Below are 17,702 nucleotides of genomic sequence, written 5' to 3' on the forward strand. Positions count from 1 at the left end.
GAGAGCAAAGGAGGTGCGCATGCGCGAGACACGATGCGCATGTGTGAGCGACCGGAGCGCGAAGATAGTAAGACGCTCGGCGCTCTTCTTGCGATGGTGAATTAACCGGAATAAATAGATTCCCTGCGACCTACAGCGTATGTCTCTTTATTTACAGAGGTGAACACCCAACATTACAATAGCGACGAGTAGTGGAATTCCCCACAAAGAAAAAAAAAATAATATTAATATAGAGAGAACCAAATACACTGAGGAGCAGCAGGAACCTAGGAACACCGCACTGCACAGGTTAACTGGAAGGGGGAGCAGAAGCACACTGGCAGTGAGATCGCAAGAGGAGCGTGGCAGAGGCGCAAGAAGCGGAAAGCCCCCACCACGTGCACCGGAGCTAGAAACCGAGGCGACCAAAGAGGAGGAGCACGGTAGGAGGGTGTCACTACCCCCGCAGAGGCCCTGGCGGAACGGGGAGACCACAGAGAAGGGGGAGAAGGAGAACTCCGACCCAACAAGGCACAAGGCGGGAACGCAAGCCCGCCAGGCAGCCCCAGAAGCCAAGGGGGGGACTCGGAAGAATAGGCCAGAATGAGCGCCCAAGCATCGTCGCTCACCGCGCCGATTCCGTTCCTACCCAAGCCAGGCGAACCCCAGATGAAGTGGGAAGACTGGAGGGAATACTTCAAAAATTATCTTGAAGCCTTGGAGGATGAAGCTGGGAAGAAGGATACTCTTACATAACCTAGGCCCGGAGGGGATAAGAGTATTCACAAATCTAGTACCCATAACCAGACCGGCGGCGGAGAAGAAGAGGAACTGGATGAAGAGGACCTAGTGTTGTGCATCGAGGAACAAGTGTTGGGAAATAGAAAACAAGCGCTCTAATAAACCACGAGCCGACATGCTGATAGGGGGAGTGAAGATCAGGATCGCGATAGACTCAGGATCCCCGTACACCATAGTCCAAAGATCAGTGTGGGAAAAGGAGTTCCAGCCCAGCCTAGGACCCAAATTGGAACCACCTGACATATGGCCGGTGTCGTACACGAGCAATCCGATCCCCATAGTAGGCTACAGGACCCTGAAGTTTGAATTCAGGGGAAGAACAGCAGAGTGCAAACTGTACGTGGCAGAGAAGGGCCCCTCTGTGTTGGGGTGGATGGACCAAGGAGACCTAGGGATAAAACTGGACCCGGGAGGTAACGTGCAAGTGCTGCTGACGGACTGCGAGTGCTGGCCAGACCCGGAGAAAGTAAAAAAAGGCTTCCCGAAAGTGTTCCATGGGAAGGTTGGCAAACTGGAGAAATTCACGCACAAAATCCTGCTCAAAGAAAACTCCCATCCAGTGTCCCACAAGGTCCGGAATATACCCATAGCGTTGAAGGATGCCGTGCAGCAGGAATTACACAGATTGGAAGAGCAAGGAATAATTGAACCCATAGACAGTTCGGAGTGGCGGACGCCCTTAGTTGTGGCAAGAAAACCTAACGGCAAGGTGCGTCTGTGTGTCGACCTTCGAGAGCTTAACAAGTGCCTCATAGTGGAGAAATTCCCGTTTCCCCGAATAGAAGAAATGCTAGCCAGAACGAGGGGAGTAAAGTGGTTCTCCACTATTGACCTTGCGTCCGCCTATCATCAGATAGACCTGCACCCATCAAGCCGGAAATTCACGTCCTTTATAACACCCTTTGGATGCTATCAGTTCCGCAGAATGCCTTTTGGGCTGGCATCGGCCGCAGCGGTGTTCCAAAAGCTAATGCACCGCCTGTTCAAGGATGTGGAAGGCATCCAATATTTTCAAGACAACATCTTAGTGATGGGGATGGACCGAGAGGACCACGACAGGAAACTGAACAAAGTGCTGAGCGTCCTACAAGAGAAGGGCCTGACTGCTGAATGGGATAAATGTCGGCTGGGCATGTCATCCGTCACCTACCTTGGACATGAGATAGGAGGACAAGGAATCACCCCTAAGAGAGAGAATGTGAAGGCCATCTGCGACGTCAAAGCTCCCGTCAGCAAAGAGGAGGTGAGATACTTCCTGGGGATGGCCGAATATTATAGCAAGTTCGTCCAGCACTTTGCCACAAAGACAAATCAATTGAGACAGCTCATAAGGGACAAGACAGCGTTCCATTGGGATGAAGAAGCGCAAAGAGAATTCGAAGAGTTGAAGAGAGACATAAGCCAAGCGGTGCCGTTGCATGGATATGATCCTCAGGGACAAACCGTACTGACCACAGATGCCAGTGAGAAGGGGCTGGGAGCAGTCCTCGCGCAAGAAAGGGAAGATGGGACTGTGGAGACTCTCAGCTTCGCATCCAGAGTGTTATCCCCCACAGAACAAAAGTTCAGTGTGATTGAGAAGGAAATGCTGGCGGCTGTATGGGTCATGGGAAAGTTCAGACAGTTCCTATGGGGTACGAGATTTCATCTACAGACAGACCACAAACCGCTGGTCAAGGTACTCACCTCGAGTGGGCATGCGACCGCCACCCCACGCATAGCCAAGAGGACGCTGAAGCTGTTGGAGTACACGTACGATGTAGAATACATACCGGGGACACGCAACAAAGTGTCTGACTACCTCAGTCGATCCTCAGCTATGGAAGAAGCGCCCACTCCATCGTTGGAGAATGAAGAGATGGTAGCAATAATGGAGGACTCAGAAAGAGTGATCAGCAAGCAAGAATGGGCACAGGCGTATGAGGAGGACGAGGACATAAAAGAAGTCAAACAAAGCCTAATCAGCGGTTGGCCCGAGAAGAAGCGGTTGAAAGAGGTGCTCAGGAAATTTTATGAAGTACGGGAGGAACTATCGATGAGCGACTCCGGAATCTTTTTGTATCGAGGTGATAAAGTGGTGCCCCCCCGCGAGATTGATCCCGCTCCTGCTGAGCCAGCTACACGAAGGACACATCGGCATTGTGAAAACTAAACTGTGGGTGAAGCAAATGTACTGGTGGCCGGGACTGGACGGTCAAGTGGAAAGGCACATGAGAGACTGTGACCAGTGCCAAGGAGCGGACAAAATATTGAAACCACTAAGGCCAGCGTTGGGAAGATTCGAGCAGCCTCGCAACCCCTGGGAGGACGTATCGGTTGATATTCTGGGACCGGTACTGGATAACCAAGGGATGCCAAAGTACTTGTGTGTTTTGGTGGATAAATACTCTAAATGGCCGGAAGTCCATGTGCAGGAAGAAATGGACTCCGACGCAGTGATAAAGTTTCTCACATCAGTGTTCCTGAGGGAAGGGATCCCGAGAACAATCCTGAGTGACAATAGACCGCAATTCACGTCCGAGAAGTGGTGCAAGTATACAGAGAGGAATGGGATCAAAACCAAGCACACCTCAGTGTACCACCCATCGAGTTACGGACAGGTGGAAAGATTCAATCGGGTCCTCATGGGGTCCATACACGCTGCCATCATGAAGGGCAAGGACTGGGAGAAGGAAGTCTAGAGTATGATATGGGCTTACAGGATTACCCCTACCTCTACAGGGTACAACCCATTCCAGATATTAAGAGGCAGGCATCCATTTACTAAGGACAACGTGGTCTGGCGGGAAAAGACCATCACCAGCAAGTGGTCACCTGCAGTTGTCCAGCATAACTTTGAGAAGGCCCAGAAAGTATACACAGAACATTATAACAAGAGGATAAACGTGAAGGAAGCAGCCCTCGAAAGAGGGGAATGGGTGAGAGTCAAGCTGGCAGTGTTGAGAAGGAAAGTAGAAAGCAAGTACAGCCCGCCCATGCAAGTGGAAGAAGTATATGATCGAGCTGCGTTACTCAGTGACGGCAATGTGTGGTCCCAAGACCACATGGCTAAAATTAACAAGATCCTACAATGGGCCGTGGAGGAAGAGAAAGACCGACAAGATCAAGGACCGAGAGGCAGCAAAAAACGGATGGGTGAAAGAAGCGGAAGCCAAGTGGAAGGAGAATCACACGTAGAAGGAGAAGATCTGGAAGTGCCGGGTGTGGAGGAAGTGCAGGCTGAGAGGGGCATGACACCCAAGAAAAATGAACTGAGTCAGCAGAGGGACAGAATGGTGAGCCCTGCAGAAGAGGGTGCGCGAGAAGCTTCCACACACGTACACGTGCTGGAAGAGCGGTGATCAAGCCTGCTCATTTCAGAGACTTTGAACTGGGGGAATGTTAAACCTGTGGACTCAAGCATTCTTTTGTATATGTATAAAAAGGGGAGATATGTAGTGTTGCGCTCTAGTCCTTGCGGTTGCGTATGACGCGACGCGCAAGGACGTGAGAGCAAAGGAGGTGCGCATGAGCGACACGCGATGCCCATGTGTGAGCGACCAGAGCGTGAAGATAGTAAGACGCTCAGCGCTCTTCTTGCGATGGTGAATTAACTGGAATAAATAGATTCCCCGCGACCTACAGTGTATGTCTCTTTATTTACAGAGGTGAACACCCAACATTACAAAGAGGGCCGCAAGCGCCCCCGGGCCGTACTATGTGTATCACTGCTCTAAAAGGTACAGCATGTGCAAGAGCGCACACTTTCCCTTCTAAATGAAATAACAGTCGCAGCAGACTGTAGACACCCACACCATATGCAGCCGCAGTGCTACTTCTGCCCACGTGCTGTATATTACTGAAGCTTATGAGCATCTTCTCCATGGGCAAAAACTAAAGTGATGAGCATCGCCAAAGCTTTGTTGAATTTTCTGAGGGAAAGACAGGCGCTGTCTAGAGTAGCCCGCTCTATCCAACTTCTGCGCCCCGTCATCCACCAAGTGGGTCTCCTGAAGGCAAGCAATGGACACCCCATGTCTGCGGAGGAAGAAGAGGACCCCGTATCTTTTGGTACACGTGCCTAACCCCCTCACATTCCAGCTCATGAACTTGTAACCCATAATGCATTCTCCATCTCGTCCCACCACACCCTCTCACTTCCAGAGCCGTCCCCCACTCGTGCCCGATCCATGATACAAACAATGCCAAAAACAGTGCACTCAAACAGCCCCTTCAAACTCACCCCCCTCCCATCAGCAATATAGCGACAACCATCAAATATGTCCATATGCCCTTTCCCTGCTGGTGCCAGGACGTGCACAGCATCCCCATTCACCCAACTTTATAAAGTTCACTCAAAAACAAGAGCAAAGAACTACGGGTCCCCGCAGGCCTAGATCAATGCTTCCTCGCCAGGCTCAAACTATCAGTCATCAGGCATATTACCCTCCCTCGTCCCCACTACATTAACACCCCTTACCCCTCATTTTCTTGATGCCCCCAAGAAGGCCTTCCACCCCCTCCTTCGTCATAATGTAAACAGCCCCTCCCACCTTCCCGAAGATTCATCTCAGTAAACGGACTTCTTTTCCCATTGCATACACTCCATTCCCCCGCCGTGTAGACCGTTCAAGAAGGATCCACCGTCTCAGGGGTCCCAACCCCCGCAGTCTCAGGGATCGCCGACGCAGTTATTGGCATGTCCCCTGTCGGGAGCGGCAGTGTGTCAGGGACCAATACTTCTACATTTCCCACAGACATCGAGGGCATCTCCCCATCTTCCCCCTCGGGGGGCTCCAGAAGCAAGGCACCGTCTGATCCCACCAGGACGCTGCAATGCTCAGGGCTCCTCTCCGCTGCAGGTCACCTCCACAGGTCTTCCGACGAGCCCGCCAGGGGTCCCCGCAAACTCCACAGTCTCCGGTTGTCCCCACAAGCGGCCGGGTCAGACACATTAATCTTGAATATTTATTTGAAATCTTGTTGGTTTTATTATGTTTGGATTATGGTGACAGCACTGCTGTGGGTGACCTCATACCTATTTGAGTACATTTCTACTAGAATGCGGGTGGCCCAGTCAAATGAAAAAAGATAATGACTGCAAAATCCCTGATTGAGAGACTGGCTTCCCTCCACTTCACTGAATGAGAAAGCCTTTCTTCTTCATTGGGAAAGACCCCCGCATGCAAATGTTGTGAATGGTTTGGACAAAAGAAATCCACGTTTGAGGTATATAGTTGACTTTCTACAGATTTACAGAATACATACTACTTCAAAGGTATAAAGCCAAATGGTTCAATATAAGCTAATCAGTTAGGGGCAGAGATACTTTTCTTGGCTTCAAAAGCACACTACAGCTGACATGTTCTTAATAAAAACACATTAAAAGTAACCTGCTTCGTTCCCTTGCTTCACCAGCCATCTCACGCAATAAGTTTTTTTATCCATGTATTTTGTAGCATGTTACAGCATGTTTTACAAGAAGGTGGCTTTGTGAGTGCCGTGAAGCAAAAAGAGCAGAAAAAATAACAGGGTTCATCAAGGAGGTAACAGTTCCTTCCTTTTTGTTTTGCTCTCCATCCTTTCCAACTCGTTGGCAACCTGATTCTTCATGGGACGATGCATCCAGTGAATGATGCTTTCAGATGACATGTGGGATAGCTCAAGTGGCTGCCCAGAAAATGTTTGAAATGGGGTTGCATTAGTTCTAGTAGAAAACAAATGTAGTTTTGAAGGAGGTTAAGCCCTACTTGTGTTATAAATTTTAATTATGCAGAAGAATATCCACAGGGTAAATGATGAAGACTTGGCAGCTTTGTTACAGAGACCAAGGCTACCATGGGTGATGAAAGGAAGACTTCTTGAAGTTCTCTTTATTTCCAAACTGAATTTACACAACCTGGGCAAATACAGGTTCCGTACAGTTTTCTATGATAAGGAAGAATGAAGTGTTGTTGGAACACCAGAAAAAAGATTTATAGGTTTGCATATCTCTCAACGCACAAGGGAAAACATAAGTGGGTTATCCTGTTTCCTATGGATCTTTTAAATAGTGAGTTGAAGCTCAGCAATCCTTCTTACAGAAGTCTTGGTGACTAAAAAGGCAATATTTCTTGCAAAGAGTTAAGTATAACAAGAGGTCATAGACTCAAATGGTTTTTAAGTTCCCGAAAGAATGCAAATGAACAAAACAGCTAAATGGTTTCTAATTGCTATATTTTTTGAGAAGACATCTCTGTCTGTATTATGCAGTCCTAGGTGAGAGATGTGTTTGTATACTGAAAACGCTGAGAGCAGTCCATTCTAACAACATACATAATAGCACTATTTATCTCTGGCACGCAAAGATGTGCCTACCGTAGTCTGAAACTTGTATCCTATTGGTCCTTGAAACAGAAAAAATACAGGGGCATATTACCAACAACTAGCGATAATTATGGCTATGTTGGTTTAGCGGCAATATGTTTATAGCCGAGCTGCGGCGATTTTTATCCCTTAGGAACCTTGCTATTATCAAGGTTTATCTCCTAAGCGATAAAAATCGGCCGAAATGCATGAATATCGCTGAAAAGTCAGCAATATTCATGCATTACCGAGCTAATGCTCTTAGCCATGTTATCCACCTACCATTGGATAACATGACTAAGAACTGCTCAGGGGCAGGTGTTAGCTTTTGGAGATAATCACGCTTAGAGCGAATATCTCCAAAAGTTGGTAATAGGAGATAGCGATGTTGGCGACTGTTTCCAGTCGCTAACATCTTGGCACGCCCACTTTGCATGTCATTAGTGATAAATATCACGGACATGCAAAGCGGTGCCCAAGATGGTCGCTATCTCCTACTAGCTGTCGCTAACTGGTGTTAGCAACAGCTAGGTAATCGGGAGATAATTTTATCTCTGCTTTCTTGGCTTTTAAAGCCAAAAAAGCGGAGATAAACCCCCTTGATAATATGCCCCACAGTGTTTGGCAGAGCAACTGTAATCTGTCAAGAAATAATCAAATGATATAGGCCACAGCTCATTATAACATTTGGTATGGCAATTATGTCTTCTCTGTCAATAGCATGTCCAGTGATAAACTGTCCCGCTTTTTCTTTAAGATTTGACACCAGTAGCCTCTGTAGACAATATTACAACACCATCAGCACGTATTGTTTAACTAGTACAGTTAGAAAGTTATAACTTGAGGTTACACATCATTACGTACTTTCTGATAGCTAAACAGCTTCTTCAGAGTTCATCTCTGGCTTCCGCAATGACAATTCGGAAAGATCTTCAGCTTGTGTCAAGTGTTCTTCAGCACTATGTGATGTTTGCTCCACAGTTGAAGCCGCTTCATTTTCACCTGGCATATCTATGGAATGAGTTAAATACCGTTATTAAAGAATGAAGCAGTGAAAAAAACAGCATATCCAGTTAAAGAGAACTTTCAAAAGAAGGTATAGTTTATTAAAACAAGAACGATGATAGACAGAAGAAAAGGCAATAATGGGTAGGAATCCTGTTTTTCACTCAGGGCACAAACACTGCAGGTTAAAGTCCTTAGTTCGTAATCAGCTTACTGGTTTCAATCTGGGCTTCTCTCCCGTACCATGTTTAATCTTTGACAAGTTACATATCTCCCCACAGAATAAGCAAAGGAACTGATACTGTCTCAAAGATAAAAACAAAACTTTACTTTTTAAGAATGGTTATCACCGCTTAAGAAAATGTTAACTGAAACTGGTAGTAAAACAGTGACATTTCATAGGGACTTTGCTTTTACTAGAACATGTGTCTAAAGACGAGCTTGTCGACCTACAAAAAAAGATCCAATCAGCAGTGTGTACCAAATGTGTGCACTTATTCCCACAATTCATGCAATAATATTGCATATTTACATTACTCCAGAATGACAAGTGCTAATTTGGCCTTGTTTATTGTAGTTTCCCTCTTAAAAACCAAAATTGCATGAATATTATGCATATGAGAAACAACCTTTAATACAAAATAAATATAAATAAGTTGTAAGATCACCCTTATTTCTATGCAGAAGTTATGCACGTGTGTATATAGCTAATATACAATCGGGTATAAAAAAGCCAAGAAAACATAACTCAAACAAGGTATGAGGAGGTATGCCGAACTCAGATGTTTGGAGGAGCCGAGATGCAGATTTTAAATAAGTCCTGAAGTTACAGTGAAAATGTGGGTTTCTAGTCTAAGGGTACAAAGTAAAGTGTATGTGATGTGGGTCTCGTGGGCGGGAGTACTTTGGGGGATGCTGGTAATCAATTTGTGGAACGTAGCAGACTCTCTCCGAGGTTTTAAGGGACCTCCAAATAAACGGTGTATTTACAATGTAATGTTTGGACACAAGGAAAGCTAGTTTAGAAGAAACAGGGTGGTGGTTGAGATGTCAGATTGCTGAATCTGCTGCAAGCTGAGAAAACTGTATTACATATATCTATCAAAGGTATTTAAAGTTTTTGGTCATCTCTGAATCATTCTTTTCTAGGAAGACTGAATTACAGTATATGCAGTAACCCAGCTCAGAAAGATAAGTAACTATTGCTGCCAAAAGCCCCATTCTCAATTTGATATAAACCCCACTCCTCAGCCCATTCCCTTTGTCCTGAAGTGTCATTAGAAAACAGTGTATAAAGGGACTTCTGAAGCAGGAAGAGGTTTGAAAATCTATATTGTCTTGGATCTCTACAGAGAGCAAGACAGTTTTGGCCACTAAGGTTAAAATCATTTAATTGGAAAGAGGTTCATAGCCATATTAAAGGGGTATTGGGGTTCTCTCTGCCTGAAGCCATGCGCACGATCCTAGCGGGCATCAAGCCTGCTAGCCTGAAGGCACTCACCCAAAGTGACTGGATTCTGGCGCTTCATATGCTAGGGGCGGCGAAACAGCTCATAGCGTTATACTGGAAAAAAACTGAAGCCCCCCAGTCGCTGACTGGTTTGTGCATTTATGGCATGTCATAGCTATGGAACTCTTCACAGCACGGATGCAAGCGCGCGATTCCCGTTTTAAGGCTGTTTGGCAACCTGATTAAATATCTCTGTGCAGTCAAGCGTGCGCGCCACATGGCTACCAAACTTAGGACGCTGCATCTCTTCGAGGATGCTATTGTTCTACCTGAACCTGGTAGATTGCTCCCGTAGCAGCATTGCCTGCTTGATTAAACTACCCCCTCGAACCTAGAATTCGCCTGCCTATGTGTTGTCTTCCGTTCTCTCCCCGCCTGCACACACTATTCTTATTCTCGCTGTTCTGTCTTCTCTCTTTTCTTATTCCTACACTCTAGAGGTTCTAGTGACTGTCTATGTCTGACTGCTGTCTTTGGACCTGTTGCCTGTCCGATACAGTTGTAGATTTACAGAGGTCTTGCTTCATCCCACGCCTAGATGGTATAACCCTATGCACCATGTTACGTGGCCGGCCCCTCTGGGGTTGTATGCGTAAACGCTGTGTTTCAATTTGCTACTTGTGGTGGATCCTTATGTCACCAGTGAAACACCAACTTACGCAGCCAGACCTATATAGGGTTGTGGGCTTAAAGCTGTGTACAACAGGACCTGTATTCTGTGTTTACGCCTGAAAAATAAAATAGATCTGAAACAAAAACCAAAAAAAAATCATATAATTAACTTTGAAGTGTCTTCTCAAAAAGGACTAAAGGCCATTTGTGTGGATTCCTGAATTGTTCTTGAACTAACTAATAAATTAGGCAATGGCTTAGCTAATTCACAGCCTTAACCAATGTTTTTTAAAGTAACAACTGTGCATGCTCTCCAAGGAGTTCTCCTTAGTTTAGAAATAAAGGGGCATTTCATAAAATATCAAGTGTCAATTAAGTCTCACGAGTTGAATTTTCTATTGTAAAGTGGAAATCCTGATCCACATACTCAAGATCTGTAGATGTTTTGAATGTAAATACATGTAGTCATGCTGAAAAGTATACTACCTTAGTATATGGCTGGCTCCAAACTGAGTTGGCATAGTGAGAAAAATAATGATGGACTGGAATGCGGTCAAAGTTTCTAGTGGCGAATATTAATTCAAGCATTCCATTCATCACCTTTTTGTATACTTCATTCTGCCATAAAATTACAGCATGATCTCATTAAATAATGATGCACATGTTACAGAATATATTAATTACAAGGTTTTGTAACAAAGATTTTACTACTAAAAAATATCACACCCATTAAAACACACCGAGTACCTTGTTCAGAGGCAGCATCTGGATTCTGGAATGACACTTTAGAAACTTCTTCACTGGTTGCTATTTCTTCAGAACTATGTGGTGCATCCCCTGGAGCAGTAAACATTTCACCCTTCGCATCTTCAACTTTAGTTTCTGTGTAATAGGTTAAAATACTAGTGTTATGAAATTAAATAAATAAAGCGTTATCAAGGAAAGAGTATATGTTTGTTGGACATACAAAAAACTAAAAACGTAGCTTTTAAAAGGAAATCATACACAGAAGTTGAAGCCTTCAGATATATATTACACTGAATACCAAAAGAAATTGCAGATATCTTTGAAATACAAATTCACTCGAGCCCAATTTTAAGGTCTTTTAATTTCAAGACTCTGCTCCACAATACCACTATAGGAAATTCAGTCAAACAGCGACTAGAGTTCCCTTTGGCATGAGAAAAGGAGCATTTTTGAGCCCACCTGTGCTTGATTAATGTAGATTGTAATATCATCCGTAGAAATGGTTTCTCTAGAGCATCTTTCTTGAGACTACCATAATGTCAATGACGTGGATAAGTAGGGCCAATCTCACTCTTTAGACTTACGCCAAAGTCCAGCCAGATTCCAGATAAGGCACCGAAAGGAGGATTCACCCGTCTGTGTTTCTATCCCATTGGTATGGTCTATTGGGAGTGTGAAAATGGATTAAGTCCACCTGCCTCATCTGTCATCCTTGGTAGCACAATGCTTGCATTTACACTGGATAGATCTAGGAATCCATATCCATTTTAGTTGACCCATAACCAACAATGGACTTCTAATGTAGATATATCTTTCACAGATGAGTGGTGGCTATAGGCTTGATGGTATCCTCCAAGAAGGAAAACCTCTGCACTAATGATCCGTATACCCATCACTAATTTACCAATAAAGTCAATAGCATTACAGCTTGTGCTTCCCTCAGCGATAGTAACATCTAGCTGGCCTAGGGACTGTTTAGGAACCTAACCGTGTGACACTTTCCTCCCACAACAACCTTTCCAGAGTAGCGGATGCTTTGTTTATTCTTGAAGCCATGTTGTTAGGAAACTTGGGACTGTGCAGTGGATGCCTATCCAAATTATCTTTTAGGGTTTGTCTGAGGCTTCTTGCTTCCCATAAAGGTGTACATCTAGAATAAGACAGCAAATGTTCCAAGCCATTCCAGCTTAACAAATCTCAGTATCATTGGGAGGCTCTGGTACTACATGTGTGATGGCACACTCACAAACCCCCTAGACACCATTCATCTTTAGGACAGATATGTTAGTTGGATGGGTAAGAAAAATGTGCCACTTACAATAGTCAATATGGCTGTGGCTAATAGAAAGCAATTGCCGTTAGAAGTATCACAAAATATCTGTCCTATTAAGTCAAAGACAAGGCCTCACTATGTTAAAACTGGTTTGGGTTGTTTGAGTTTCAGCCTGGAGGGGACCTGGCCTGGCAGTCTCCACTGCACCTATTACCCCAGGACCAAGACGGAATTGCATATAGCTGGTCTCTGTTAAGCATGACATAGTAGGTGAAAAACTATGAACAGGAACTCAGCAAGTGATTGAGATTGATTCAAGCAGTCCTTACCATAACTTTGTTTGTTATATGGAGACTGAGCAGTTCAATTACACCTCATTACTCAACACCCTGCATCTCACCTATCATGGTTGCCTACAAAATGACAAGGAGGCTCACATTTTGCAAGGGCCAACATTATATCCATTATATGTCGAACAAGATCTCTTTTGTTAGGGTTATCATTATACCTAGAATGCCCACCTGAATCTCTACCAGTATCAGTTTGAAGCCAATCTCCAAAACTTGTTGTTTTTTCATCTGCAGGCCCAAGTTTCACCCACCTCAGTTTTCCTTACTCTCACTAGAATCTGCTTCTGTATGATTTGAATTACTTAATTATTTTCTTAGCCTTCCTTCCTTCACTTTTTATCATATTTTCATTCTCCCTTGCACCTCACCTGCCTCCCTCCTATCATCCCATTTCACCACCCCTTTTGTTCTGTCTTTGCTATGTTAAATAACTTCTGTCTTTGAGTGTACCTTAATTTAGTCTTCTTAGTTACCTTCTTTTGTTACCTTCACCCTCTTGCATCTTTCACTCCTTATGGTTACTTCTATAATTCTTATACTTTTTCTGTACTTTGTTTACTCCTTTTTCTGTTCTTTATCCCTTCTTTCCATCTCTACAGTTCTTTTTATTTCCCATTAGGTTTACTGATTCTTTCTCGATCTTTCTTATCACATTTTTTTCATTGTTCCTTTTTCTAAAATCCTCTAGTTTTTTCCGTTGTATTTTCTTTCTTTAGCCTCCTTTGTTATCTTTCCTTCCAAGTTTTCTCTTCTGTTTAAATTTTGACAATTTTTTGTTCCTTTGTTTAGAGCTTTCATGTTCTTGTTTATCTTCTTTTCTTTCATTCCCTATCTTTATTTTCATCTTCTGCTTTGCTTAATCGTTTTCTTCTTTCCTCTGCCTTTTCTCTTTCTCAATCTCCTTATTCTCTTTTTTCTTTCTTGTTTGCTTCCTTTCCTGTTCATGTGCCTTACTCCATCCTCATATAAATCCCCTAATACCTGCACTCCCAGCACGTCCCATTCAGCTAGTGCTGTCCAATCTCTCCATGGGGAGGGCTGTGCACATGCCCAGAGGTATCTCAGGGGCATAAGGTGGAGTAGCTCCCGTTCTACGCTGACTTCAATTCCAGCTTAGAAGTAATGTCCGCTCCTTGCTGCTAAGCGTCTTCCGGCACAATCATTGCTGAAGTACTATAAATGATGACACATGACGTGGTATCCACCGCCCCTCAGGACTAGCAGGGCCTCTGAATTCTAACACAGTCACTTGGGTAAGCCACTGCAGTTGGGCAGTCAAGTAATAGAGCTCAAAGTCCGGCACTGCCAGTCCTCCCTCTGCTCTCAATCACATCATCGTATTCAGGGCCACCTGCCTCCTACCCGTCCCCTACAGAAATCCCCCATTCATGGAACGGAGCTGCCGAAAAACGAATCCTGGGACCCATATCAGCAGTGTCCTAAAATATTACAGCAACCTGGGAAGGGCCACCATCTTCAGTAAGGCTACCCGGCCTGTCACCGAGAGCAGCAACGTGCCGCAGAAAGCAAAACCACCCCTAAGCCCTCGCACTCCCCTGCCTATGTTCCCTTCCAACAGATCTTCTGATGAGTGATATATGTTAGTTCCAAGATAAGGTAGGCAGCGGGGCTCCCATCTAATACCTCTGACATGGGATGAGCAAACTTCCACTGGAGTCACTGGGGAAAAGCAAGCCTTTGCCCAGTTCACTCTCAGGCCGGAAACCCTGCCAAATTTGCGGAGCAATGCCGTTGCTCCCTCCACAGCTTCCCCAGTTTTAGCCAAGAACATAAGTAAGTTGTCAGCATAGAGTGAAATATGCTGCTCGACTCCGTGAAGGTCTAGCCCAGGATAACTCCGCCCATCTAGCATATGCTGCCAACGGCTCAATTGCCAACGCAAATAATAGGGGAGAAAGCGGGCTTCCCTGCCACGTCCCGCAACACACCGGGCAGGAGGAGGAAACTGCACTTCCCGTCCGAACCCGGGCCATCGCTGAGCTGTAAAGAAGTCTGGTCCACCCCACAAACGTGTCTCCAAGGCCAAACTTGGAACATATATGTCCATTCCAGCCTTCTCAATATCCATCCTCACATTCCAATGATCCTCTCCCCGCCCATTTAGTTCAAGAACTCCAACACATCATTGCCCCTATTTAGACGGATATCATCAACTCCTCATTTTCTTCTGGCTGCGTTCCTGCCTCCCTTCAGCTAGGTCAAATCTCCCCCATTCTTAAAAACCCCACTGCTGACCCTAATGATCTGAGCAATCTACGCCCTATCTCCAACTTTCCCTTCCTCTCTAAAGCCCTTGAAAAATGTGTTCGGTCTCAGCTAGATAACCAGATCTTCTGCTTCAATCTACTTGACATGTTCCAATCTGGTTTTAGAAAGGGATGCAGCACCGAAACAGCTATGCTCAATATTACTGATGACATTCAACGCTCTCTTAACAAAGGCGAATCCTCACTGCTAATCCTCCTTGATCTCTCGGCTGCCTTTGAAACTGTACACCATCCCACCCTGCTTAACACCCTAAAAGATCGCTTTGGTTTTGAAGGCACTGTACTCAAATGGTTCTCCTCCTTCCTCCAGAATAGATCACAACAAATTAAGCTCAGTCATTGCCTATCCAAACCTCAACCTGTGGCTCTCGGGGTCCCCCAAGGGTCTATCCTCTCACCAACGCTTTTCAACCTTTTTATGGAACCCCTCACTCTCATTCTCAAACAAGCCAAAATCAGTTACCCCCTTTAAGCCGACGATACCCAACTATACTACAAGATTAAATCCCACAATGACATCCTTCACCTCAATGACACTTATGAGAGTCCAAGCCTGGTTCCATCTTAATCATCTCAAACTTAATCCTAAAAAAAATGAAATCATCCTTTTCACCCCCAAATACAATTCCCTCCCCATTCAACTCTGGATTAAAGACATCAAAGCACTTAATTGCTCCCTCTCCTCTTCCAATTCTGTCAAATCCCATGGTATCACCATCGATCAGAATCTCACTCTCATCCCCCACATTAAAAATACAGCCAAAAGTGCTCTCTTCACCCTGCACCACCTCAAAAAAGTTAAACCTTTCATTCCTGCTGATGATTTCAAAATCGTTGTCCAATCTCTTGTACAATCCAGGATTGACTATGGTAACGCCACTCTGGCCGGCACCCCCAAAGTCCACCTGGCCCCGATTAAATCTGTACTCAACCTAGCCGCCAGACTTGTTTCTGACTGTAAATAATTTGACCACATCTCTTCTGTCCTCCAAAATCTAAACTGGCTCCCAATTGAAGGTCGATTCACTTACAATATTGCTTGCATCACGCACAAAGCTCTTCACCAAAACACCCCTTCTTACCTTTCAAGCAAACTACAAAAAGCAGGGAGCACTAGATCCCTGAGAAGTACAAACTCCCTTGTCCTTATCCCTCCTAAACTTAAATGTAAAAAGACCCAATCACGTGCATTCTCTGGTAATGCCCCTACGATCTGGAAGTCACTACCCAAAGACCTTCGCTGCAACCCTTCCTACCCGCTATTCAAAAAAAAGACTCAAAGTACTTCTCCTCAATAAATATTGGGGCTCTTAATGTTTATCGATCTTGAACCTGCTCATCACCCTTCTACTCTGGGTCGCTCTTTTACCCAACCCCTCTCCCCCTTCCATCTCACTCTCCCCCACCTCACCCTCTTCTTTAGCGCTATTTTCAACTCTCCCTGTCCCTCTACTATTCCTCTTTCCTTACCCCTATCACTTACGTAACACAATGTTTTTTATCTCTTTTAATTTTCCTGTTCACTTTCTACTGTATATTGTGCTTAGTATGTTCTTGTGTTATCACTATGTAAAGCGCTCTGATACTCTTGGGTCCAGCAGCGCTATATAAAACCTTTTAAATAAATAAATAAATAAATAAATCCACCGACAAGACGGCTGCTGTTGTGGCCGTACCATATTCCTCTCCCATTATTCTAAGTAAGCGTAGCACATTGATGGCCATGTTCCGGTTTGGAATAAAGCCCGCCTGATCTCGGTGAACCAGCTGCACCATATGCGGAAGGAGCCGGGTTGCAAGAATCATAAATTGCTCCACTCATGTCCCTTAACCGTGGCAGTATGCGTAGTGGCAATACATGCCCCACAACTGCTTTGTCACCAGAAAACTGCCTCTGATCTCTTTTCACATATTCTGGGCCAGTCTTTCATATTTTGGCATGAAAATTTAGGCAAAATAGGATATGTTCTATATAGACTATAGTTTCTGTAGCCAGCTTAAATACCCTGGGGCTTTCCTTTATTAATACTGGACTTATTACTTACTACATGTACCACCAATGTAATATGTCATCAATAATATGGCCATTCTAGACATTTTGCACTGTACTCGAGTCTCTCAGAGCCAATATTGACATATCACAGACTTATACAATCTGAGAACCTTGAACCATCTTTTCAAGGGCTGAGGATTGCATTCCAAAAATGTTCAGTTTTGAAAAAAACACTGAAAGGAATTTTATCTACCTACTGAAAATCACCTAAACCTTTTGTATTTCCTACGTTCACATGTTGGACTCCACTAAGGTCATGGGCCTGTTTATGTGCCTCTGCCCTCATGTGCTCTTACTTCTAGGGTAAACCATCATTGGTAAACCATTTCCCTATGGACAAAGGGTAATACCAGCAAAGGACTACTATTGGTCAGACCCGATACTGTAAAGTACTTCAACACTAACACTTAGGGTCCTCCAGCAATCAGAATAATTTTTAAGCTGGCATATATTACTATTACATCGGTTTAGCAATAAATACCTTCCTACCTTCTATCCCTCATAAAATGTCTTGGGTGTATTGGTATGGAAAATGTCCCCTGCATGGCTCTAGAGAGTATGCACCGTTACCTTCAGTTCACCACTGCAAGTTCTGCAGGTTTTTGGCTTTTCGCCTCAGCACATATGACAGTCATCAGAGTACACTTAAGGTTTTCTGTTACATGGAGAGTAACCAAGAATTGGGCTTAGTTGTCTGGGTGGGCAAAATATGTGCATCTTCCTTTACTGAGTGTGACTACTATAATTTCGGCTGGGGATA

The 17,702-nt window shown here is 44.6% G+C and overlaps 1 protein-coding gene across 1 annotated transcript in view; it reads right to left on the reverse strand.

Annotated features, from left to right (window-relative positions):
• Window positions 1-17,702, reverse strand: part of MGARP (mitochondria localized glutamic acid rich protein) — a 358,811-nt gene that overhangs the window by 26,084 nt on the left and 315,025 nt on the right. The window contains exons 5-6 of the mRNA XM_086962171.1: window positions 10,979-11,113; window positions 7,969-8,115 (exon numbers count right to left, since the gene is read on the reverse strand). Coding sequence (XP_086818297.1) covers window positions 7,979-8,115; window positions 10,979-11,113 — 272 coding nt within the window. The 3' untranslated portion in view covers window positions 7,969-7,978. The remainder of the gene's footprint in view (window positions 1-7,968; window positions 8,116-10,978; window positions 11,114-17,702) is intronic.

This window comes from Lissotriton vulgaris, chromosome 3_1, assembly GCF_964263255.1.
Source record: "Lissotriton vulgaris chromosome 3_1, aLisVul1.2, whole genome shotgun sequence".
In the NCBI taxonomy this organism is placed as follows: domain Eukaryota; kingdom Metazoa; phylum Chordata; class Amphibia; order Caudata; family Salamandridae; genus Lissotriton; species Lissotriton vulgaris.